The 26,950-nt window shown below is 40.5% G+C and overlaps 3 protein-coding genes and 1 long non-coding RNA gene across 8 annotated transcripts in view; 3 read left to right on the top strand and 1 right to left on the bottom strand.

Moving 5' to 3' along the window:
- LOC140493557 (uncharacterized) overlaps window positions 1-8,053 on the top strand; it is a 61,892-nt gene extending 53,839 nt beyond the window's left edge. Inside the window, exons 20-23 of the mRNA XM_072592113.1 lie at window positions 922-991; window positions 2,610-2,775; window positions 5,287-5,444; window positions 6,312-8,053. Of these exons, the coding sequence (XP_072448214.1) occupies window positions 922-991; window positions 2,610-2,775; window positions 5,287-5,444; window positions 6,312-6,482 (565 nt within the window). The 3' untranslated portion in view covers window positions 6,483-8,053. The remainder of the gene's footprint in view (window positions 1-921; window positions 992-2,609; window positions 2,776-5,286; window positions 5,445-6,311) is intronic.
- Window positions 5,349-26,807, bottom strand: LOC140493560 (uncharacterized). Its single transcript, XR_011963711.1, has 3 exons — window positions 26,705-26,807; window positions 11,968-12,098; window positions 5,349-5,471 (listed from the first exon to the last, which is right to left on the bottom strand). It is a non-coding gene; the product is annotated as an uncharacterized lncRNA (long non-coding RNA).
- Window positions 11,002-22,740, top strand: LOC140493559 (uncharacterized). 3 transcript variants are annotated; one of them, XM_072592119.1, is made up of 4 exons: window positions 11,004-11,548; window positions 16,161-16,253; window positions 18,594-18,683; window positions 19,408-22,740. In XM_072592119.1, exons 1-4 carry the CDS (start codon window positions 11,128-11,130, stop codon window positions 19,698-19,700), a joined length of 897 nt encoding a protein of 298 aa, XP_072448220.1. In that variant the 5' UTR covers window positions 11,004-11,127; the 3' UTR covers window positions 19,701-22,740. The 3 variants fall into 3 exon arrangements, with proteins under 3 accessions (XP_072448221.1, XP_072448220.1, XP_072448219.1); XM_072592118.1 differs by having other exon boundaries at window positions 11,006-11,548; window positions 18,591-18,683; XM_072592120.1 differs by lacking the exon at window positions 16,161-16,253 and having other exon boundaries at window positions 11,002-11,548; window positions 18,591-18,683.
- pgghg (protein-glucosylgalactosylhydroxylysine glucosidase) overlaps window positions 25,716-26,950 on the top strand; it is a 47,980-nt gene continuing 46,745 nt past the window's right edge. For 2 of the 3 annotated variants that reach the window (XM_072592114.1, XM_072592117.1), the window contains exon 1: window positions 25,716-26,167. The gene's annotated coding sequence lies outside the window, so the exon portion shown is untranslated. Of the gene's footprint in view, window positions 26,168-26,204; window positions 26,417-26,950 lie in introns of those variants that run through there. The other variant, XM_072592116.1, reaches the window with a different exon arrangement.

A 26,950-nucleotide genomic window follows, 5' to 3' on the forward strand; every position in this document is an offset into this window, starting at 1 on the left:
AAACTGCACCCAGAAAATAAGTCAATATCTTCAGAGAGGTGAAGAAGAGATTTAAAGAGAAATTTTGAAGAAAAATGTCACCATTGTATATGGCTTGAAGTGGGAGAACAGAGGTAATATCATTACAGCTATCAATCTGTGCTGTGTTACTGCAAAGAGATAGACAATACCATCTAGTGTTTCCTGATGAGAGGGAAACTTGGAGCAGAGGGTTTGCACATATGGTACCCTACAGCAGGAGGATGACACCTGACACTTTTAATCTGTAATGGGAACCCTGCCTGACTTAGTATGCCTCCAGCTAAGAATGTTTCATATATATTTAGTGCCTCCAAATTTTACCCAAGTTTACAGACTGAGAATTGTACTGTGAACCTTGTTAGCCTTCAGACTTGGGTAATGTATTTATCTACTCTTATGTTTACTTGTCCTTCAATCTATCATGTGGTCATTTGCATTGTAGTCACATTCTCATTATTTTTTTTTAGATTAGATTAGATTACTTTACAGTGTGGAAACAGGCCCTTCGGCCCAACAAGTCCACACCGACCCGCCGAAGCGCAACCCACCCATACCCCTACATTTACCCCTTACCTAACACTACGGGCAATTTAGCATGGCCAATTCACCTAACCTGCACATCTTTGGACTGTGGGAGGAAACCGGAGCACCCGGAGGAAACCCACGCAGACACGGGGAGAACGTGCAAACTCCACACAGTCAGTCGCCTGAGTCGGGAATTGAACCCAGGTCTCTGGCGCTGTGAGGCAGCAGTGCTAACCACTGTGCCACCGTGCCGCCCCAAAGATTTAATATTTAATATTAATATTTCTTATTAATTGTGTAAAGCCCTGGCTCTCATTGTTCCATGCAGTCTGTTTGTCTGATTTATTGTAGATTTCTCTCTCATTCTGCCCATAGTGCTGCCAAAAAGCAACAGAAAATGAGCGTGACTGAGAGCCTGCTGCTGAAGAGGAAACTTCCACAGGATGTAAGTAGGGGATAAATAAAATGGTTTTGCACTATTTACTTTTTTTTTCATTTTACACTTTATTCTTAAGTTAAGGAAACAAGATGGTCTTCTTTCTTATGGCTGCTGTAGATATAGAACAATAATGATTTAACTGTCAGATGGTTAAGTCAGATAATTATGTCAGGAGTAGCAACCTATAATTGCACCAAAGGATGCAATTAAATATCCTAGCAGGAATCATCAAAGATTAAATCAAAAAGGAAATTCGTTGTTTATTTTTCAGAATTTCAGCACATTTTCACCCAGGAACAGCAAACTTTTTATTAACCGGCAGCTGTGAGACCAGAGTATGCCAGTTGATCAAATATTCCGGATAATCAATGTAAAACACACACTAAGTAAATGAAACGTAATGCAGGGGGCATACACATCTCGGTTATACTTTATTTATAGCTTAAATACTTAAATAATTATGCAACTGTACCTTATATAAAACTTAGCGGCAAAGAAGGTGGCGGAAATGACGACGGATGATATGATGTATATGGAGGTTGGTGGGGTGGTAGGTGAGGACCAGTGGGGTTCTGTCCTGGTGGCGATTGGAGGGGCGGGGTTCAAGGGCGGAGGAGCGGGAAGTGGAGATGCGATGGAGAGCATTGTCGACCACGTCTGGGGGGAAATTGGGGGGAAATTGGGGGGAAACCCCACCACCAGGGATATATTTCCCTCCCCTCCCCTATCAGCGTTCCAAAAAGACCACTCCCTCCGTGACTCCCTCGTCAGATCCACACCCCCCACCAACCCAACCTCCACTCCCGGCACCTTCCCCTGCAACCGCAAGCAATGCAAAACTTGTGCCCACACCTCCCCCCTTACTTCCCTCCAAGGCCCCAAGGGATCCTTCCATATCCGCCACAAATTCACCTGCACCTCCACACACATCATTTACTGCATCCCCTGCATCCGATGTGGCCCCCTCTATATTGGGGAGACAGGCTGCCTACTTGCAGAACGTTTCAGAGAACACCTCTGGGACACCTGGACCAACCAACCCAACCACCCCGTGGCTCAACACTTCAACTCCCCCTCCCACTCCACCAAGGACATGCAAGTCCTTGGACTCCTCCATGGCCAAACCATAGCAACACGACGGCTGGAGGAAGAGCACCTCATCTTCCGCTTAGGAACCCTCCAACTACAAGGGATGAACTCAGATTTCTCCAGTTTCCTCATTTCCCCTCCCCCCACCTTGTCTCAGTCCCAATCCTTGAACTCAGCACCACCTTCCTAACCTGCAATCTTCTTCCTGACCTCTCCGCCCCCACCCCGACTCCGGCCTATCACCCTCACCGTAACCTCCTTCCACCTATTGCATTTCCAATGCCCCTCCCCCAAGTCCCTCCTCCCTACCTTTTATCTTAGCCTGCTTGGCACACCTTTCTCATTCCTGAAAAAGGGCTCATGCCCAAAACGTCAAATCTCCTGCTCCTTGGATGCTGTCTGACCTGCTGTGCTTTTCCAGCAACACATTTTCAGGTCTATCGTTTTGGACTAGATTCAGACCTGAGTTTCTCTAGTGAAAGAACAAGGTATGTAACTCACAGCACTGCAGTAAGGAGTGTGATGTTGGTTTTAGGTTTGGGAGAGAATGAAAGTGCTGGAGGAAAATATGTGGAGAAATAAACAAAATATGATTGAAAAGCTTCAATGTGAGACTCGTCAGAACCTTGAGAAGCAGCTTTCCGTTCAGAAAAGGCTTCACCGGCACTCAAACAACAGAGAAAGTGGCAACAGAAGCAAAGGTTTGTGGTCTGGAAAAATACTTCCATAAATTAAAAGCCAATTAAGATTTTGATTGCTGTATTGTTTCCAACTTTCCCTCCATCTCTTTTGAAGTGAGTATCACATAATATGGTATAGAGTAATAGAGATATACAGCATGAAAACAGACCCTTTGGTCCAACTTGTCCATACTGACCAGATATCCTAAATTAATTTAGTCCCATTTGCCAGCACTTGGCCCACATCCCTCTAAACTCTTATTCATATACCCATCCAGATGTATTTTAAATGTTGTAATTGTACCAGCCTCCACCACATCCTTTGGCAGCTCATTCCATACATGCACCACCCTCTGCCCTAAGGTTGTCCCTTAGGTTCCTTGTAAATTTTTCCCCTCTCTCGCCTAAAACCTATGTCCTCCTCTAGTTCTGGACTCTTTCCCCGCCCCCCCCCCCCCCCCCACTCCAGGGAAAAGACCTTGTCTATTTACTGTATCCATACCCCTCATGATTTTATAAACCTGTATAAGGTCACCCCTCAGCCTTGGACGTGCCAGAGAATGGGTCCATTTCAAATATAAATATCTTGGTGAATTAGAAAGCTTAGTCTGAGCTGGAGCCCTGACTGCAAATCCTGATAATAACATTCATGCCAAATGTCCATGTTCCACAGATTTCTTAAGAAGCCTCACCACTTCCGGGTGAGGTCAACCCAAATTCTGACACTTAGTTACACCTACTGGCTTCAAGGACTTCTCTGAGTCCTAACTGTGGGGATATATCAAGCAGCTCCTGGATTATCTTCTTGAGCCTCAACTACACAAAGCCAGTAATGTTTAGCTGACTTCTCACCAGCACAGTTAATGCAGCACTTTCTCTGCATGGAGCAGGCCTGCTCCTCACTCTCTCTCAGCCTCAAATTAAAACCGACTTTGACCCAGGAACTGTTTTGGGGTGACCTATTGAAAGTCTCACAAGCCCCAGCTTTGTTCCAAGGCAAATGTGGAAGTAGCAACCACTGTAACACAAGTTCCCTGAATGTTACAATTTTCACAAATCACGCCCCCCCCCCCCCCCCCCCCCACCCACCCCACTCAATGATCCTAATCTCAGGTATAAGTTAAGCATCCATGACTGAGGATTGGATGTTGAAAATAAAGATGCCTTCCAATTTTATTTGGATTCTAGCAGTATAAGACTGCTGTTCTGGGTAGTCAGTTTCTCTTGTGGTAAATTATTGTTGCACTAGCAATTCTTCCCAAGGCCTAGAACAGGATCCAAGCCTGCACTTGGCAGACAAATATTCAGCTGATCTTATCAGAGTACTTCAGGTAGAATTCCCAGAACCATACCTTGACACATTCCCAAACTACCTGTGCAATGCAGTGAAGACAGTCAAAAGAGCTTTTCATTCATCTCTGGAGCAAATTGGATTCTGTTCTCTGCCCCAGAACTACACGATAATTTCAGCCCCTCACCATATCCTTGTTGACATAATTTAAAGCTTTTACTTCCAATTTCTATGTTAAGGCTGTTAGCAGCATTTTTAAATTAAATTTATCGATCAGCTTTTCCTCGTTTCCGAGGTTGCTATGAACATATTAAAATGTCAAAGTTGGCAGACGTTCATACTGATGCATTCCTAAAGCTAATTTCCCCCTCATTACATGCAGCTTCAGAAGCCCTGTGATTGCAATCTCTCAGATGGTGCTGTCATGGGATTTTATAGAAGACAGGAGGCAGAGAAAATATTCTGTTTAAGAAACAGATGAAATTGAGTTGGTTAATAATAATTTTGCAAAAGCCAACCTTGAGCAAGTCATTACTTATGAAGGTGACCTCTGCAAAAAAAAAGTAACATTACGTTGGAGAGCTTCAACTGTACAGTACAAAAAAAAAACTATGGATGCCGGAAATCTGAAACGAACGTAAATTGTTGGAAAAACTCAGCAGGTCTGGCAGGATCTGTGGAGAGAAAGCAGATTTAACGTTTTGGGTCCAGTGACCCTTCAGGACTGAATTGCTGTTTAACATTGAGGAACTGGTTACACGCTCACTTGCGTATTTTCCTACTTGGTAAACCTTCCATTTAAAGATATAGTGATGATCAATTGGAAGCCAGATACAGTCCCTACAAAGGAAATGCCCCTTCACTCACATACATCTCAGTGTCCCAGTGGTAGAACAGTACTGGGGAGTGTGTGGAAGCCATTATTCCTTCCTCACCAGGCACAAAGATCTTTAATGAGAGGAAACATACAAGCAAATATACTGCCAGCCACAAATAATATAAATGACATGTCTTTTGTGAAAAAGATAAAAGGTGCCCCCATTACTTTTAAAAAAGCCTGAGCCATTCAAGAATCATATGATATTTGGTCTGTACCATTAGTTAAGAACATTTTGTTTCTTCTCCAAATCGCGAGCTATTGATCTCAGATCAAAAGAATATGTGTACACACGTTAACCAGTGATTAGAACCCATAAATATGCATATATTAACTTATTCATGTTTTCTCCTGTCCCTGGTAGATGAAATCTGTTTCCCAGCCCTGTTCATGCCAATGAAGATTGGACAAGTATTTACTCCAAAGGCTCGTTTGTACTTTCATCCATCAGGATCAGCAGGCTTCTTCCGTCTAACCCAGGCACCATCGGTGATTAGCCTCCCCACTCTGTGCAGCAGCACTGTATCCTTCACATGATGTTGCTGATTGCTATTAAAGGAATAGAAAGAATTTTTTAAAAAAGTAAAACCTCTTAAAAAGGTTATAGTTTTGCTGTAACAGATAGTTAGCTGATCAGGATCATTGCTTATATTATTGATGATCACACAGAATTATATTGAAGGGTACTGAGTTTAGCAATGAAGATGACTACAGATATCGGGAATAACAGTTTTGTGGAAATGTTAAGAGAATAGATTTGACTTTGTGATGTCAAGTAAAATAGGTGACAGTGAACCATCACCTCCTTTTGTTTCCCCCAATTTTAATCTCACTGATATTAGGAAGCTGAGTATGAAAAATATCCGAGATCTCATACAACGTGAGAAGCACTCCTGTCTCTGCATTATCCTGTGTGTACTATTGCCACACATTGCACCTTGCTTCAGTTGATAGGACTCATTTAGAAAATTGTTGTTTCAAGTACCACTCCAAAACATCTAGAGTGGCTTTTCTGTACTTTATAGCACCAAGAGTGCTATGTTGTTGGGGAGATTCTGCTTTTAGGGTGATTCAATTGAAAATAAAGATGAAGTTTGCTCTTCCCAGTGGTTTAAATGGATGTTAAGTATTATCTCAAATCTTCTGGTGTCCAGTCCATCATTTTATATAAACCAACACCTACAAACAAAGACTGAGATTATCTGATTTGGTGTTAATAGGACTGCTCTGCACAAAATTGACTATTTTGTCAAATAGGCATAATATTACTTATAAGTAATTGATTATGAAATGTTTGAGGAAATGATAGGATGCAACACAGCAATGTAAATTTATCCTTACCCCTTTATTCATTCTTTTCCATTTGCTTACCTTAATGATACTATTCAGAGGATGTCTGTTTTGAATCTCCTGAACCCAAAGGTAACGTTGCCAATAAGCCCAGCCATTGAGGGTAACCACACCTCCACAGAAAATGAGATGATGGTCAACAAACTGGTATCTGGTGCATCCACCATAAATCAGGCATGGACAGACAGTGAGGGCAAGCCACAGGATTAGATCAAGATTCTGAAGATGTGGAGACTTTCATTAAATCTGCAGATGTGTCATTTCCTTTCTCATTCCTGTTTAAAGATGCCAATTCTTGCTAGGGTACTTCTATGTGTACTTGCAGCTTTTTGACACTATACACATTTTTTTAGACTTATTATTACTGTGGAAGTCTAAACAGTGAGTGACAAGCTGTTTAGCAGTAAAGCATATCGCAGTCAAACCTCATCCTATTTTCACCTGATAGTACGACACTTATACTTTGAGGGAATCCAGAATGCTTGGTTTGTTTTTCCCTCATTTCCCAGGATAAGACCAACTGTAGTGTTCTATCAGTGCCTCAGCTATCACTGTTAGTGAAATTTTAGTTCTCTTTGAGATATCTCAGAAGGGATAATATCAGGATTCAGGAAAGAGCAAACTCAGAAGTAGTCTGAGAACATAGTAGTGATTTGAGTAAAAATAAGAGTGGGTCAAGGTGGTACAGATAACAAAAATAATAGGGTATTAGTGACTAAGGTGATAGAGAAAAACATCAAAGCAAAAGGCATTCTAAATCTGCAAAATGTTAATAAAGGGATATAACATTTAAAGTAAATTAATAAGCACTGGCAGATGGAATGTAATGTCTGGAAGTGTTGTTATCCACTTCTGGATAACAAACAGAAAATGCTATATTTGTATTGAAGTATTGGTATTTGGAAGGACTTGACTGTCCCTTGTTTACAAATAACAGAAATTTTAGCAAACAATGAAAAAAAAACATTAGCTTTTATAACAAAGGGATTGAAGTATAAAAAAAATTGAACCTTGTTGCAATTAATACCTTGCCAAGACCAAATTAGAATGCCATGTACATGTATCCTTGCATAGGAAGGAAAGGAACACTTGAGGGAATGCAGTGAAAGATAACTGGATTGGTTGCGGGAAGAAGGGATTGTCTAAAGATGAGAGATTGTTTAGATTAGATCTACATTCCTTAGATGCAACAGAATGACAGGTGATCACATTGAAAAGTAAAATCATATGTCTTTACAGGATAAATACTGGGAAGATGTTTCCCTGGTTGAGGAGTTTACAACTCTTAGGATAAAAGCCCAACTCTGTAGGACTCTTATGAGGAGAAATTTCCACACTTGGGTGAATTCCAAATGTACATGACTCTAAGATGATATTGGCGACACTATTGTTCTATATATTTAAGACAGATCGATACATTTTTTGTACTAACTGAATAAAGGTGTATGGAAGAGGGCATGAATGTGAAATTGAGGTAAAACATCAGCCTAAATTTTATTGAATGATATAGGTTCCAGAGACCTATTCCTGCTCTTATATCTTGTATTTTTTTCACATTCACTTCAAAAGTTGGATTGAGGTATGCATGGAACTGCTTTGATATCAGTGTGTTATTTTTATTCCAGCAAGGATTTCTTTCTGTGCTTTTGATTATGAAGCCCTTGAAAAGGAGAGCTCTTGATATTTTTGTTAGCTTTAGTAGATGTATCATTTTACTATCAATTGCTTGACTTTTATCTAATAATGACTTTCAAATAAACATTAACTCCCTTTTAAATGCCTCAAATAAATTTACTACAGTGGTTTTCTGGAATAGTGTTATCCACATTTTCACAATTCACTGTGAATTTTTTTCTCGGATTTACTTTTAACTGAATTAATTGAAATTCCAAGATTATCTTATCCTGATTCTTCAACTGCAGGGAAGAGTTGTTCTTGCTTTGTTGTGCCAAGGTTTTCATTATTTTCCACATTTTAATCTGATCTCTTAAAACTGTTTTATTTCTACAGAATATAACCCAATTTCAGGCAATCTATTATCATACCTCAGTCCTTTCATCCTGACATTTTGTTTCTGGACTTTTCCAAGAACAATATGTCTTCCTATGGGTTTACTGCAAGTTGGTAGCCTGATTCAGCTCAGTGATACTGATCAGGCAGAGGGAATTGCACTGACTAGGGCTTCAACTAGAAATTAGTGTTTTAGTCAGACTCATTTAATTGTGTGGATTTGGTCCATGGATACTCTTCACTGTGTGTGAAATTTGAACATTGTGTGAAAGATCAAGTGAAAAGAGCATTTATGATCAGTCATGCTCAGAGAGCCTTTAAGTATATAGGTTTAGGTATTAAGTAGACTAGGGATTGACTTTGAGTCAACAGTCTTACTTAGAAAGTTTTAATCACATCCTTGTAAAGGACCTCAAGGAAAGATGATATTGCATTTTTGGAAAAAGCAGACCAGTTATGAAGTTTGATTGGATTGTTAATCTGCTTGTGTACATGGTCGAGACATGATGCTAGTTATGATATATAGAAAATGAGCACTTTGAGAAAACGTGTTGTTGAGAAAATATTGAGAGCAAATAAAACATTAAAGAAATTAAATACATAAAAATCAGATTCTAGTTTTCAGCCTTGGGTGACCCAGAAGATATGCACCTTGTCAGCAATGCCATGTATGCTAGTCATCTAAATGGAATTTCTAGTTTGGCAGACTTTTATCATATTCTTGGTGAGAAAGCATTTCAAATGTTGACTATTGGCTTAGGAAGTCAAGCAATTTAAATAAGCATACATTAACCACTGCATTTCCTGGGTCTTCATTTGGAAGGTGGAAGCAAGCATGTAGCATCATATAATATTTATGGTTGAGCATCTGGGGCTAAGGAATTCCTGTGCTGGCCTCAAGGATTGTAGCCACTGAAATAACATTCATTTGTATTTGGTTCTCTAAATAAGACCATAAGATATAGGAGCAGAATTCAACCATTTAGCCCATAAAGTCTGCTCTCCCATTCAATCATGGCCAATTTGTTTCTCAAACCGATTATGCCGCCTGCTTCCCATGATCCTTGAGGAACTGCGGAAAGGTCACCGGACTCAAAACATTAACTCTGATTTCTCTGCACAAATACTGCTAGACCTGCTGAGCTTTTCTACGTAACTTCTGTTTTTTTTTATCTTGAAAGCCTATTAGGCTGGGATACAGAAATAAGGAGGCGTGTAGACATAAAGGAACTTAAAAACAAAAATTTAAAATTGAACTGTTGCTTAATCAGAATCATTGAGCATAGGGGTGATGGATGAATGGGATTTGGTGCAAGATGCGACATGGACAGCAGATATTTGGATGACTTCATTTACTGATGTAAAACTCCAATGTCCAATCAAAAGTGCATTTGAATAGCAAAACCTAGAGTTAACAAAGGTATGTGTGATAAATGCAAATGTCTTTAAACCCAAAAATAACGTAACACTGGCAACACAAAGCTTATTATTCTTCTGTTGATCATAGTGCTAGTGTTGGGAAGACAAAAGATGCATTTTGCAGATGAATTTAATGTGAATGTTTGGCAGGTTGTATAGCACCTCAAGGCACTAAGGAAGGTGGAGCTGGAAAGCAGAACAGGTAATCTCAAGACGTCAGTCAAAAGCTGTTTTAAGGTGTGGGCAAATGGCAAGTTTGTGCCAGCAATTAGTTGCTGCATCACATTAATATGAATGCCAACGTAGTTTTTCACTGTTTCAAACCTTTCAGATGCTGAATCTAGCGCATCAATGGTGTCTTCCTCCCCTCAAGCTGCCTGACTTACTCCAAGCTATTGTACAGGAAAGAAAGATCACTCAAGCTCTGCAACAGTAAAACTTCTCAAACCGCTGACTCTGTGACAGTGGGGTGCCTATCACTGCTTTGGATGCTCACATATTATCTTGCGTTTGCTCTGGATTAGCAAGGGGACCAAGGGTTAATGGGAGAAGGCAGGTGAATGGGTTTGAGAAACCTGTCAGCCATGGTTGAATGGCAAAGTCGATGGGCCAAATGGCCTAAATCTGCTTCTGTATCTTACGGTCGTATTTGTAGCACCAAGTACAAAAGACTTTTACTGAAGCGGGTGCAATCCTTGATAGGAGCGCAGGAATTCCTTGTTCTCAAACGCTCAACCACAAATAATAATGAATATATATTCGGGAAGTGCAGTTGCGTCCAGAAGCTTTCTAGTTACACACTGCACAGCACGCGACTTGGACCAGTACAAAAAAAATCAATGTCTTTAGGAAGGGAAAGAAGGAAAAGCGTACGAATGTCATCACAAAAAGGGCACGCCACATATTCGTAGTGGTTTATAAGTTCTGTTACTGACATAGTCAAAAGGCAGAACATTATTCATATAACCAGCTGTAATAGATTCGTTCTGACTATCCCTGTTAGATTTAAAAGGAGGGAACAAAAGCTGGCTGTTTCCTTTTCATTGTCCGCCACTTTCGTGATAGACAATGAGACTTTTTTTGGAACAAAGGAATCAACGATTTCAGACAGGAACCTCAATTTCTCCTGTACCTCACAAAAGCAATTGGATTAGTCTGTGGAATCTTCAGTTCTCTGCAGAGATTGACTCCTATTCTCGTGCAGCACTTGTGAATGTAAACCCTGGTTTCTTTACTGCCTTCTCCCTCCCCATGTATACGGGTTAATCGCCTTTACGCTGCATTGCCGAGGTACGCAGTGACGCATTCTCCAACCCCTCAACCAACACCAATCATCATTCTTCTTCCTCCACCATCATCATCATCCCTAAACCCATACATCCCTGAAAATCGTGAATAAACTGGATGATCACCAGCACTTTTAACAATGGCCAGGAGAGCAAGTAAGAACTGGGCAGACGAGGAGATCAAAGGTTTGTTGTCCATTTGGAAAGATAAGTCCATCCAGGATCAGCTGGCCGGAGCAGTGAGGAATAAAGATGTGTTCGTGAGGATCTCCAACAACCTTAACGCCTTAGGGGTCAATCGGGACTGGAAGCAATGCCGGGCCAAAGTAAAGAACCTGAAATACGAATACAGGACCATGATGAATCAGAGAAAATCCGGTAGGAGGTGTAAATCCATGCGCTTCTACAATGAAATTGACGCTGTTCTGGGATGCCGATCCCCCCAGGCTAAAGGATCACAGGATAGAACAGTCCTCAGTGTGGTCATCAAGCAAGAGGAGAGGGAGGATAAATTGGAAAATGGCCCAGCACAGGCCTCAGCAGCCTCCGAAAATGTCATAGGTAACCTCTTAATTCTTTCTACAACAGGCGAATCATAGATAAACGAGTTAATTCTAAAGGAAAAAAAACACAATTCCGAAATTTTCTTTACGTAAGCGAAATTAATGCCAATTACTGATAACAGTCACAAAAAGAAGCGTCAGAGATACTTTCAAATATAAGCGTTTCTGAGGGCCGCCATCTGGCTATCAATGCTTTTGACTCTAATTAAAGTATAGTACTCTCGAATCATTAGTGTCATTAAGCACAGTACAGCTGAAATGCAAGAGGACCTATTAACAAAACGGCGGAGCTATGTTTTTTTGTGATATGAAAGGTTGTCATAAATGTTCACAATTTTTAATAACTATTCTTATGTTTAATATCTCAGATGCAGTCATCTGGAGATATATTTTTCCTTTAACATTCATTGTACTTACCCCTAAAGTCACCACCAAGCTGATTTTAATTAGCATGTTCCAGGTGAGGAATGGCACTGTGAGGAAGTTGCTGACCAACCGTACTTGATTTCCCACAAATTAATTATCCATGAATGAAGTTCGGCGTTTTTCTGTTTTAAAGTTGTTATAAAATGCAAATAATTAATCTAAATAGATGGAAATTTGAGAACTGTTAAATTTCTGGCATGAGTGCTCCTGATGGATGCAGCATGTTATGGGCACCTGATGATAGAATCATCTTTCAAGTATCCTTAATATTCAAAGCATCGACCTCAACAGTTATCATAGTCTTTAACATTCACAACAGGTTCCAGAAGTCTTGGGTAGAAAATAATCAGTCTTGATCTCCTTCCAGCCAAAGAAAGACCTGTTCACACATTTTACTCCTATTACCCCAGTTACAATTGTGGCTCTTGTCACTCATTTCGAATGATGATCAATTAACTTGAAAGGACTGCCTATAAAAAGTATGTAATTACATTGCAGTAATATTACAAAGCATTTATCATACAATTATTTTGGCATCCAGCAACTGTTGCTGATGACATATTCAGACATGTTTCACTTGATGCACAGCGGCGTAGTTTTAGATGAATATAGAATTAATATTCATCTATTTCATATATTTATATATGTGAATATAGAAATGTACAGTACTAGGCCATTCCACCATAATCATCCAGCCTAATTCCACTTTCCAACTTTTGGCCTGTAGCCTTATAAGTTACAGTACTTCAGCTGCATATCTACCTTTATCAACCTTTTAGACAGTGAATTCCAAACATCCTTGGCTGGTAACAATTTTCCCTCGAACCCCATCTGAATCTTCTACCTTGTACAGTAGGTCCACGATTCTTGGTGGTGGCCCCCTGAAATAAGGGAACCAAGGCCTTCGTATCCACTCTATCTGGGCCCCTTGTAATTGTTTACACTTCAGTTATGTTTCCCCTCAGCCTCTTCTGTTCAAGCCCTATACCATCTTGATTTGGAGTTATGTTGCTATTCCTTCATTGTCATTTGATCAAAAACCTGTACTCCTTTCATAACAGCGCTGTATGTGTACCCTACACCAAGATGGAATGCCGTAGTACAAGAAGATTATTAGAGATGGGCTGCAAATCATGGCCTTACCAACAATTTTCACATTCCATGAAAGAATAGAAAACAATTGGGAGCATGCTTTTGCTGAAACTAATACATGCACAATGTTTGGGAGAAGATTTGTAGCTCGGGTGCTCGTTGTTGTGGTTCTGTTCGCCGAGCTGGGAATTTGTCTTGCAAACGTTCATCCTCAGTGCTTGGGAGCCTCCTGTGAAGCGCTTCTGTGCTGTTTCCTCCGGCATTTATAGTGGCCTGTCTCTGCCGCTTCTGGTTGTCAGTTCGAGGTGTCCGCTGTAGTGGCCGGTATATTGGGTCCAGGTCAATGTGTTTGTTGATAGAATCTGTGGATGAGTGCCATGCCTCTCGGAATTCCCTGGCTGTTCTCTGTTTGGCTTGCCCTATAAATGGTAGTGTTGTCCCAGTCGAATTCATGTTGCTTATCGTCTGTGTGTGTGGCTACTAAGGATAGCTGGTCGTGTCGTTTCGTGGCTAGTTGGTGTTTGTGTATACGGATCGTTAACTGTCTTCCTGTTTGTCCGATGTAGTGTTTTCTGCAGTCCTTGCATGGGATTTTGTACACTACATTAGTTTTGCTCATGGTGGGTATCGGGTCCTTTGCTCTGGTGAGTTGTTGTCTGAGTGTGGCTGTTGGTTTGTGTGCTGTTATGAGTCCTAGTGGTCGCAGTAGTCTGGCTGTCAGTTCAGAAATGCTCCTGATGTATGGTAGTGTGGCTAGTCCTTTGGGTTGCGGCATGTCCTCGTTCCGTTGTCTCTCCCTTAGGCATCTGTTGATGAAATTGCGAGGGTATCCGTTTTTGGCGAATACTTTGTATAGGTGTTCCTCTTCCTCTTCCTCTTTTTGTAGTTCTGGTGTGCTGCAGTGTGTTGTGGGCCTTTTGAATAGTGTCCTGATACACAGACCAAGTCCTACTCTATGAAAGCAACCACCCCAACACACACAAAAGAAGTTGCATCAGGACACTATTCAAAAGGGCCACAACACACTGCAGCACACCAGAACTACAAAAAGAGGAAGAGGAACACCTATACAAAGTATTCGCCAAAAACGGATACCCTCGCAATTTCAACAACAGATGCCTAAGGGAGACACAACGGAACGAGGACATGCCGCAACCCAAAAGACTAGCCACACTACCATACATCAGGAGCATTTCTGAACTGACAGCCAGACTACTGCGACCACTAGGACTCATAACAGCACACAAACCAACAGCCACCCTCAGACAACAACTCACCAGAGCAAAGGACCCGATACCCACCATGAGCAAAACCAATGTAGTGTACAAAATCCCATGCAAGGACTGCACAAAACACTACATCGGACAAACAGGAAGACAGTTAACGATCCGTATACACGAACACCAACTAGCCACGAAACGACACGACCAGCTATCCTTAGTAGCCACACACACAGACGATAAGCAACATGAATTCGACTGGGACAACACTACCATTTATAGGGCAAGCCAAACAGAGAACAGCCAGGGAATTCCGAGAGGCATGGCACTCATCCACAGATTCTATCAACAAACACATTGACCTGGACCCAATATACCGGCCACTACAGCGGACACCTCGAACTGACAACCGGAAGCGGCAGAGACAGGCCACTATAAATGCCGGAGGAAACAGCACAGAAGCGCTTCACAGGAGGCTCCCAAGCACTGAGGATGTCACCTAGACAGGGGACGAAACATTTGCAAGACAAATTCCCAGCTCGGCGAACAGAACCACAACAACACGCACAATGCTAGACATGTCTCGTAATCCAGCTGTTCTCATCAGTCTGGTGCCTCTTTACATGTCTCACATTGGTAACACTGAGAGGCATGAAGCAAACAGCCATTCAGTCTTGTCAATACAATGATCACATCTAACTGACCTCTTATATGAGCTAATTCTATGCCTCACTGAGGACACTAATCCTTGGTCAAGCCCATTTTGTGGGTTGGCCACATCATTTTATATCACATGATTGTATTTAGGATCAATAGGGCTGCAAACCTGCAATTATGGCTGCAGTTATGTTGCCAAACTGCATGGGTTATTGGTTCACCTTCAGCATGATATGTTCACATTAACACTGTGGTTTCTGACTTTCTCCACCTCTGCTCTCTTGGTGAGGCTTACTTATTTCAACCCTTGTTCCCTCCTACAGGAGAACCACCAAGGGATACTAAACTTTGGATCCACTCGTAATCTGACTTCAACACTTCTACAGCAATACTTGATTTGTACCCCTTTCAATCCTGTCTGCTTTCTGCCCATAGTAAATTTGTAGATTGGCCGTTAATTATAGTGCCTGCCTTTGAACTGCCAGAACATCTGCCTGATACCTACTTTTGTCCAACTCCCAGCCTACTGGACATTAATTTGTTGGAGATGGGAAAATCAGCCACTTCCACCTATGCGTATGGTCACTGATCCACAGCTGATCGTCGTATCAAGACTTGAGAAAATTCAGCCTTATGACTGGGCTAATGCCCTGCCACATAATACAATGGATCACGTATTGATTTCTTGTTAACTTGATAAATTACACAAATGAGCAGCTGAGTTACAGGATCCAGAAGATCTGGGATTATATTCTCAGCCTGTATCTAACTGCTGATCTCATTCAGGACAGTGAGAAAGATACTGCAAAGGCCTGATTTCAGGAAGTGAAAGTTAATGAGGTGTTCTGTTCCTGATTTAGTATCCAGTGAGCTTAGTGACAATGCGCATAGGTGGATATGGACTAAGGACAGGTTTGGATTTCAATACTTATTTAGGTTAAATGTCCTACCAACACTCACTCTCTGAAATAAGTAGTGGTCCCTGCATGAGCTATCAAAACAGTACCTCATTCCTGTGCAACTATACCCCAAATAAATTCAACAACTTGGAGTGAGATGTAGGAGAAAACTGTTTGCTTGGATGAGTCTTCAAGAGAACAGTATAAACTTTTTGTTCCACTACTGATCACCCCAGCTTTCAAATTAGAAGCAGGTCATGTCTTACATTTGAAATTGGTGGACCACTGACAAACTGTAAATTTTAAACTCCTGCAGCATGCTATATCCAACCAGTTGTTGCCCAGAGCAGAGATGGGGAAGACAATAAGGTTCTGCCCGAACCACAGTCTGAAGCAGACAGTGTTACAGGTATGTATACACACTGATGATGATGGGAAGGCAAGGATCAAATGCTAACACTTACATAAACTACTTATGGATGCAACTAATAATATTGTGAAGAGAGAGCATGGCATCCTGTTTTGTGGGTGCCTGGGATGATGTGGGGCTGAGTTGAGGTAGATTGTCTGGACTTGGATAAATGGGGATTGTCCCTAAAAAGGGTGAATATGTATTCATACAGTCATAAAGATGTACAGCACGGAAACAGACTTTTTGGTCCAATTCATTTGGTAATTCATTGGCATGGATCGGGAATTGGTTCATGGGCAGAAAACAGTGAGTGGGGACACAGGTTCTTTTTCAGGTTGATGACCAGTTGGGTTCCAGAGGGATCAGTGCTGGGACTGCAGCTATTTCCAATATATATTAATGACTTGGAGGAAGGAAGTGAATATACAGTAGCCCAATTTGTAGATGACAAGTTGCAAGAGGGATACAAGATGTAGATAATTGAATTAAGTGGCAGAAAATGTGGGAAAATGTAAAATTCATCTTGGAAGCGAGAACAGAAGAACAGATTCATATTTAAATGGAGAAAAACTGCAGGCAGCTGCAACATAAAGGGACTTCAGGGTACTTGTACATTAAACCCAGACAGTGAGCACACAGCTGCAGCAGATATTCAGGAAGGCTAATGGAATGTTTGCCCTTATTTCAAGGATGTTGAGAGTATAAGAGTAAGGAAGTCTTACTGTAGCTATACACATGCTGGGGACACTATGACTGAGAGCAGTTTTCTTTATTTAAGAAAATATATCATTTCATTGGTGACAGTTCATAGAAGGTTCTCATATGAAGGGATTGTCTCATGAACAAAGGTTTAACAGGTTGGGACTCTGCTCACTTTAGTAGAATGAGAGGTGACCTTATTTGAACATATCGGATTCTTAAGGGCCTTGACAGGCTAAATGCTAAGAGGGTGTTTTCTCTCATCGAAGAGACTTGGACCAGAGGGCATAACCTCAGAATAAATGGTTGCCAATTTAAAGCTGAGGTGAGGAGGGATTTCTTCTCCTGAGGGGGTTGGAGTCTTTGAAACTCTTGTCACAGACAGCTATGGGGGGAAAATCCCTGTATATATTTAAACCTGAGGTAGGTAGGTTCTTGATCAATAGGGAAATCAAGGGTAATGATGGAGAAGGCTTGAGTGGGCCAAATGGCCTACTCTTCCTATTTCTTATTGATAAAACAAGTAATTATGATGATACTCATTGGAGAGTAAAGAGAATGAATAGAATTGATTAGCCTTTATTGTCACATGCGCTCAAATGAGTGTAGTGAAAGGTTTGTAATGTCACTTCTCGGTGCCATCTTGGGTACAGCGTACCTAGTTACAGATACTTTGTGTTGTTACAGAATTGAAAGAGTAAAAGAAATAGACTAGCATGGGAATACAGAGTTTAATAAGTCCAGATAATAGTAAAAAAGTATATTTAAAGGACTCAGAGGTAATATTAATGAAACATAGAATTTAGATTAGATTAGATTAGATTACTTACAGTGTGGAAACAGGCCCTTCGGCCCAACAAGTCCACACCGCCCCGCCGAAGCGCAACCCACCCATACCCCTACATCTACCCCTTACCTAACACTACGGGCAATTTAGCCCGGCCAATCCACCTTACCTGCACATCTTTGGACTCTGAGATAACTCTGAGATAATTCTGAGATAACTCTACAGGATAGATGCAGTGCTAATGTTTATTCTCACTGAAACTCTAAAACTAGTATTCAGTTTAAAAATAAGATGTCTCCCACATTGGATAGATTAGACAGAATTTTGCCTCTCATCAGAGACAGTGGAGGCTGGATCTCTGAATTTATTCAAGGCTGAGTTAGACAGATTTTCAATCTGAAAGGGGGTGAAGGATTATGAGTGGTTAGCAGGAAAATAGAGTTCAGGCCACAATCACTTCAACCGTGATATTATTGAATGGTGGAGTGCTCTGAAGGAGCTGAGTGGTTTTCTTCTGCTTCTGATCTTATTTCCAGCCTGAAGCTCACATTGAGGATTGTAATGTGTATCAGGAGCAGGTTGGAATTTGCATTTGGATCTAAGGCTTGGGACATACTGTGACAGAGGGTAATTAATGGTTAAGGTCTCATGAAACAACTTAAGGGTGTATGAGTTTTTGTTCAATTTGTTGACTTCCAATAGAAATCACTGAATAATGTGAATCCTAGTGATAGTGAGTCATGAAATTGTCTTTAATATTGAAAAGGAAATGTTTGGTGGAGTTCTGTGTTGAAATGGGACTTCTAAAGCTTATGGTTGCCTTTTATTTCTCTTGATTTCTGGTGTAGCAGAAACAGAAGGCCCTGTGGAAGAAGAGGTGGTTAGTACAGCCTCGGAGACCCCTGCTGCAACAAGCAGAAAAAGGACTGAATCTGAACACGGTGTGTTTCTGAACAATGATACACTAATCATGTTGAGTATGAGCTGGACAGTTAAATAATGGCTTATGTATTGGGAAAACTGTCAGGAATAATTGGCACAGTCAATACATACTAGATTGTGACCTAACAATGGAAAAACCTAACGTTATATGCTTCTTTCGGGTATTATTTATGTATTTAATGCATTCACTGACATTCTGTAATGTTGGTGTTTGCTGTTTGCCAGACCCAAGCTGCCCTCTTTTCCCCTTTCCTTAGACATCCCAAGCTAGGCCTTCTCAGTCATCAAACCAAACCTTAAAAAAGTACAGTGTGTGACAAAATAACCATCACAAAATGTAGCTCTAAACAATAAAGTTCAGAAGAGTTCAAAGCTCCGTCTTGAATGACCTCTGCTGGGATATTTAACAGAGGCCCCATCTTCTCTGACAGGTTGGTATTAGACGTCCCATGACATTATTGAACAAAAGTAAGGGAGCACTCCTTGATGTCCTGGCAATATTTAGCCCATAATAGTGTCACGCAAACAGATTATTTTTGGGAGCTCGCCGCATGCAAATTGGTTGCCTTATTATTAGAATGACAACTCTTCAAAAGTATTTAATTGGTTGTGAAGCACTTTGAAATGTATTTAATTGTGAAAGGTTAAATGCAAATCCATGTTTTTCCTTAACTCAAGTAATTTCATCATATGTCACTTAACTGTCCTTTTGAAAACCTCTAGAATGCACAGTGCCAAGCAAGAGGATGAAGTTGAAGAAAGGAACCATGTTTCAAAGACACATTGGCACAATTATCAACACCTTTATGGACTATCAGAGGAAAGCTGAAGAGAGGTTCTACAAATGGGAGGAAGAGAGGCGAAGGGAGGAGCGTGAGCATGAGCTGCGGATTATCCAACTGTTGCTCGATCATTCCAGATCCTCAATGATTCAGACACCTCAGACACCAGATTACATGAGATCACTGCACAGCCAGAACACCAATGTGTTCACCCCTCCTCCCTCAAACAATTAACATTCAGGATCTTTTTTAATAATTTAAATTATTTGCTGTTGATGGTGCACTGTTGTAACAGCCAATGTTAGTCAGGACCCATTAAGTTGCCATTTCCTAGATTTGCTCCCATATTGCCAGCTCTTATGCATCCAAGGAAGATGAAGTGAAAGGATGGTGACAGTGTTTATGAAAGAAAATTTCCCCAATAATTGCACTATGCACCAACCAAAACAAGCCAAGTAGGTCCCAGATTCTGTCGACATTAAATGAACTCAATATTGGTGGTGTTAGAATTGACTTATCCAAGCTTTGTGTGAGCATCTGTGTATATGTATGTGTGCACATATTTGGGTTTAGCTGGTAAAGTCCCCTTCCCACAGTCAAAAGGTTGACTGTCGCGACTTGGTGTCTCGGCTCAACAGGACTGGAAGCTGTTTCCACCTGGAATTGTATCCCAGCAAATCAACACAGGAAAAACTATTCATTGTAGAAAAAACAAACAATGGAAAGGTAAGTTGATAACATCTAATAAAGGATACATTTTGGGATGGGACTATTCCTCGGAATGTGCTCCAACAATGAAAAGTCTCACTTTAAAATGTTAACCTGACTTCTCAAATGCAGATTCACATTCAACACTTTCACCATTAATTTTTAAAAGTTCATGTTTAGCTGCTGTTTGAGTCAGTGAAGCTGTGGTTTTAAAATGTATTGGGGAACCGGGACAGTTTCCTGAACTGCAAAGGATGATGAGGGGCACTATGTTACAGGATTAATCGATGTCCTATATAAATTATCAAATTTTTTTTGCTCTGTGAGAATACTTTCTTACTGGGACATGATGTGCTTCAAGTGAGAGCAATCTAATATCTCAGCGACTACCTATACCTTGTGCTATGTTACTGAGCCAGTCAGAAAAGCCACAGAGTAGCAATATTTCAGTTTGATTTCCTGTCAATACTGAATTCATCTATGGTCATTGTGGGTCAATTTGCCTCTTTAGGGAGAAAAGATCATTCCATTGATAACCTGATTATTATCAAGATGCAAAATATGTATGGCTTGGGTGAGAAGAGGCTCAGGTTTAGCTCTGTTGGTATCATAGTTGAATCTCTTGCCTTTACAAGTTAGTCCAGTTATTTAGGTGAAGAACTATACTGGCAACATAGAACCATCCCCCAGCAAGAATCAGATGATGGAGGAAAACTAAAACAAGAGAAGTATTTTCAAGAATATTATTTTTCTTTAATACTGACTAAATTAAATAGTTCACTGTATAATAATGGCAAATCTTAAACCTTGTCTGCAAAAGCTGGTGGTGGATGAAAAGCATCATGGGTAGTTAACATAGGTGAACCTGTCTTTCTTATTTTGGGATCAAGCAATTGGTTTTACATGGAGACATTCCCTTATGTTATGAAGACCATTATGTTTCCAGCAAACAACTACTGGAGTCTTTAAAAATTATTTATCATAACACATTATGAAGCAGTAACTGTCCTAATAATGCATTGCAAGATCTAACCTTGTAGTATTGCACATATCATTTGATGCTGTATCAGTGAGTTCTTTCATCAAAATGCTTTTATCACACATTTTCCTGTCACTCAAGTAAAGAAAACAGCAAAACCAAGTCATATGTTTTATTTAAAAAATGAGTCAAATGTTTGTTCTATGTGAGCTAATGCATCTGATTGTTGATGGATTTGTTGATAGCCACTCTCCTTGTTTACTCAGCACTGATTTGTTTAAGTATACTTAAATAATAATATTAATCTTTGCATTTATTAAATTGTCATATTTAACAATGTCAGTGAAAGGGGAACAATTCAGAAAAAGCCCTGCGTCCTACTAATAACAGTAAAACAAAGCTTATTAAATTTTTGAAAGTATTGGATGAGGGAGGAATGTTAACCGGAACTCCAATTTCTTTGTATTTCTGAACAGACTGGCAGGTCCTTGTATTTACATCTCAGAAAGCACCTCCAATAATGTAACATTGGAGGGTTGCACAGATTATGCACACTAGATGTAGTGCAATTGAAATCATAAGGTGTCAGAATCTTTGTTTAGCTTCCTAAATAAACCTGTACACGTGAAATTGATCCACCAGCTCCTCAGTAAAATTAGAGGTCCTAGTTCTGTTTTACAATTCATATTTCTGGAAAGTTACTTGAGCAGCAGCTAGCACAGCAAATGTTTTTAGTAGAGGAAAATGAAAACATGATGTTTTCTTTTGGTTAGTTCGGAGATTGGTCCTTGAACAAACTGTTTCAAAGAAATTGAGATTAATGCATGGTTACTTAATCTTCAACAAATCTTGGCTGTCAGATTTACCTTTAAATCTAGCTGGGATAGTCATAATTAGAGACACAAAAGCAACCCATGAATAAGAAACACAAACTGAGCGACTACTAACACATTGATTCAGGAAATGTGACATTTCTAATGTTTTTTTTAAAAAACTGACCTATTTTGGCTAAGAACAATTGTCACCAAAATCTAGTCCTCAAATATTGCTGAATAGTATTTATTTGGATTCCTTGGGTAAAAAGGCATGCAGTTTGGAGCATATTTGGAGCCTTCCATGTCCCTTGGGCACAAGAATAGGGTTCCCAGTGGACATAAGTAAAAACACTGATAGTAAATTTATTTCTTTTCAAATTGGATGTTGGTTCAGTCATTATATTAGTTTATAAAGGCCCATTTTTAAAATTTGTTTTACAGACAATACTCTTGTATGACAATTAAAAAAAGGCCTTTCTAATAAATTTTAATTAACATCCTGTCACAACATCTAAGCCACAGAAAAGGACTGCAGGCATGCTTTCTGTTAGGGAAAAATAAATAGAAAAAGATTGAGAAGCATCATCTACACTAAGACCGGCATAATCAAGAATTTCTTTCATTGCTAAAACCAGTCATGATGGAAGGTTTAGCAGGGTAAATAGTGACTGAAATAAAGTAGAGTGTGTTGAAAAAAACTGACATCTGTACTCTCTGATCTTGCTTTACCTGATGTTGAATAAATTGCACTTAGCAAATAATTTTTGCCCAACATCTGAATTTTGAGTTCAGTGTGATGTTGAACATTTCTTTCTTGTATTTGTGTTCATTTTTTTTTCTGGGCAGGGCTCCTCCCTGAGACATGAGGTCCATTTCATCAATCTCCAATATTCTCACTTCACTTGGACCCCTTTTGAACTCTTACCTGTTCTAGTTCTTTTAATTGTAAACTGTTGACATAACATTGGCCACCTTAATTTCTCCACTCCCCTCATTCACTCTAACCTGTTCTCCCTCTGAACTTATTGCATTCTCATTTTGAAGAGTCATTTTTGACTCAAAACATTAACTCTGTTTCATTCTCCACAGATGATGTAAGACCTGTTGTTTATCTAATACTTCGATTTTATTTGTGAGGTTTCCAACATCTTGAATATTTTGCTTTTATTTTAGTGACTATCAATGTGTTCAGTCCACTATTGAATGGTCATGGGCTTGAACACAGACCTTCTGGCTCAGGGTGAAGGGGCACTATCCACTAAGCCACAAAGATCTCGTCACTCAAGTATTATCAAAATAAACCGGGAAATAGTCGAGGGTAATATATTTAATGTCAGTTAAATTCCCCAAAGACTCAGTGGGTAAAGCCATAGACAAGCAGATCTGAGGATCCCATTGTACATCATGCTGATCTTTTAGCCTTTCATTTACTTTAAGTAGGTTCTGCGCAAAAAAAAGTGGAATGGCAAGTGGAAGAGATGACACAAGACTCTGGTGAGGGATGTAGACAGGTTAAGTGAGTGGGCAAAAATTTGGCAGCTGGAATATGTGGGGAAATGTGAGGTCATGCACTTTGGGAGGAATAATAAGAGAGCTGAATATTATTTTAATAGAAAAAACTACAGTAAGCTTCATATTAGAAGGATTTCAGAGTCCTCATCCATGAATTACAGAAAGTAAGCATTCAGATTCAGCAGGTAATAGGGAAAGAATTTGGAACGTTGGCCTTTAATTCAAAGGGAATGGAATAAGAAAAAATTAGGGAGCTTACTGGAATACTGTTAACAGTTTTGGGTCCCTTCTCTAAGGAAACACATATTGGCATGAGAGGCAGTCTAGAAAAGATACCAGATGGGAAAGGACTGTCTTATAAAGAGAGGTTGAGCAGATATGCCCTATACTCATTGGAAGATAGAAGATTGGGAGGTGATCTTTTGAAACTGAAGATTCTTCGAGGATTTGACAGGGTAGATGTGGGAAAGCTGTTCCCCGTTGTGAGAGAGTCTTAAGACCAGAGGGCATAATCTGAGAGTAGGGGGGAATCACATATTTAAGACTGAGGTAAGGGGGAATTTCTTCTCCCAGAGGGTTGTGAGTCTGTGAAATTCTTTACTACTAACGTATATATATTGTTTTGAGATTCAAATCTCTTGGTTATGCCTTTTTTAAAATCCCCCACACTACTGCCAAACAGTGATGCTTATTTCTCCCCAGTACCCATGTTCTGTGCGTGTAGGTGCAGGGTCACAGTGAAGAAACATGGAGTGCAGAAAACTTTATTGGTGTTCCACTACCAAGAAAAGAAAACACCCAAGTGGCTAGTGACAAGCAGTGCCCTTCTTTTCAAGGGCAATGCCGACTTGAACGAAAAAGTGAAGGCGCGACCTCAAAAGTAGATTGAGATAGGGTCATTAAGAATATTCAAGGCTGCGATAAACAGATTTTTAATCAATTACAGAATTATGGTCAAGGGGAAAAGACAGGAAAGTGAAATTTAAGATGCGACATCGAGGGCCAAAGGTCCTGTACTGCACTGTAATGTTCTATATTCTATATATGTATGTATGTATATATATACATACACACACACATATATAATCAAATCAGCCATGGATGTAGGTTTGCTCACTGAGCTGGAAAGTTCATTTCCAGACATTTGGTAACATCTTCAGTGGGCCTCAGGCAAAGCAATGCTGAAAATTCCTGCTTTCTATTTATATGTTTGGGTTTCTTTGGGTTGGTGATGTTATTTCCTGTGGTGAAGTCATTTCCTGTTTTTTTTTCCAGGAGGTGGTAGATGGGGTCTAACTCGATGTGTTTGTTGATAAAGTTCTGGTTGCATTTCCATGCTTATAGGAATTCTTGTGCATGTCTTTGTTTGGCTTGTCCTAGGATGGATGTGTTGTCCCAGTCGAAATGGTGTCCTTCCTCATCTGTATGTGAGGATACTAGTGAGAGAGGGTCATGTCTTTTTGTGGCTAGTTGGTGTTCATGTATCCTGGTGGCTAGTTTTCTGCATGTTTGTCTAATGCAGTGTTTGTTCCAGTCCTTGCACAGTATTTTGTAAATGACATTAGTTTTGCTCATTGTCTGAATAGGGCCTATCAAGTTCATTAGCTGCTGTTTTAGTGTGTTGGTAGGTTTTTGGGCTACCATGATTGGACAAACAGGCAGAAAACTCACCACCAGAATACATAAACACCAACTAGCCACAAAAAGACATGACTCTGTCTTACGAGTATCCTTATGTATGGATGAGGAAGGACACCACTTCGACTGGGACAACACATCCACCCTAGGACAAGCCAAACAAAGACACGCACGAGAATTCCAAAAGCGTGGCATTCCAACTGGAACTCTATCAACAAACACATCGAGTTATACCCCATCTACCACCCCCTGAGAAAAGGAACAGGAAGTGACTTCATCACAGGCAATGACATCACCAACCCAAAGAAACCCAAACAGATAATAGAAAGCAAGAATTTTCAACATTGCATCGCCTGAGGCCCACTGAAAATATTACCGATTCGGGTAACGAAACGTCTGGAAATGAACCTTGCAGCTCAGCAAGCAAACCTACATCCAAAACCTCAACCTGAGCTACAAATCTTCTCAAACTCACTAAATCAGCCATAATCTCATTGAATTGTGGATCTGATTCAATGGGCTGAATTACCTACTGCTATTATGTCTTGGCAAGAAAGTCTCAGTTGGATCTTAGCGCAGTTTGGAGATGCTGACAGCTTTGTTCGGCCCATGACTCTATGTCAAAATAGCCATTCAAGTTGGACTCCAGCTGCTGAAACAGGATGGCATGTGCGAAGAATTCTGCGTCTCCTCGCCCAGCCCCTAACTTCATGTCACTCTATATGCTGAACCGTTCCTGAAGAAACTATTCCAAACACTTGCTTCGCTACATGGCTCGGGGCATGTTATTAAAATTAAACACAATCCCATTGGAATTACTTTCGTTATTAGAAAGTTTTCAACTGTTTTCAAATATTCACAGCAAAGCAATCTGCTGCCCGCTTTGTGATCCCACCCCCATCGTGTTTTAGTACTGAGGTGATTTCCGTGTACAAAAGGGAGGGTTTGTGCTGGTTGTTGATTTTCCCCTCGGGCACCGATTGGAAGGCGAGGCTCTGACCGGTTGCAGCAGGCCCAGGAAAGTTAGAAGATTGCCCTGGGACTCTCGGGTGAGTGGCCAGAGTTTGCATTTGCGGGTTTATTTGAGAATGCAGGAATGGCTCAAACCAAACTTGGTTGCAGGAAATAGCTGAGAACTGCAAGTAACCGTTTGTAACAAACTCTGAGCTTTGTCCCGTTAGAATGAGACGGGGCGCTTTGCGCGAGCAGACTCTTCTATTCTCGCAAATGTTTACACTTTAGAAGCTTTCGTTGTCTGAGCGAAGTCTGAATCTGGGAACCTTTATTTCCTGATTGGAGTAAGTGTAATCTTTTGTTTTTGACAACGAGCAGCGGGCCAGGGGAGGGTTCTTGAGGCTTTAAGGTCGGAACTTTGGTTGGATTTGAACTTCAATGGTATATTGAAAGCCAGATCTGCAAACTAAAAATAACGAGAAAAGGAGTCGGGGCTTCCGCAAGGTTAATCTGATCAATTTAGGTTATAGTCAGGCAGAGACTGATAACTTCCAGTTTACCCGTCAACCTGGGCAATTTAAAGAGCCACATGTCAAGCTTCTGCAAAACAATAATCTTGTAGCATTTCTTACCTAAAAGAATTGACAAACAGCTTGAACAGGAGAGGTGAAGGTTCCAATAAGGGAAAGAATGGAGAATTGAATTTTCTTTTCTAGCTCACGCCCCCACGCGGCCACCCCAAGACTAGACAAAAGTTGGGATGCTTCAGTCCAGTGAAAGGAGGCAAAATCTGGTTTATGGGACGAGGTAGTGCGAGGGGGATGAGGTGAAGCAGCAGTTGGTGATCATTATATCATAAAGTTTAGGGTCTTCAATGG

This window comes from Chiloscyllium punctatum, chromosome 22 (assembly GCF_047496795.1).
Source record: "Chiloscyllium punctatum isolate Juve2018m chromosome 22, sChiPun1.3, whole genome shotgun sequence".
Lineage (NCBI taxonomy): Eukaryota > Metazoa > Chordata > Chondrichthyes > Orectolobiformes > Hemiscylliidae > Chiloscyllium > Chiloscyllium punctatum.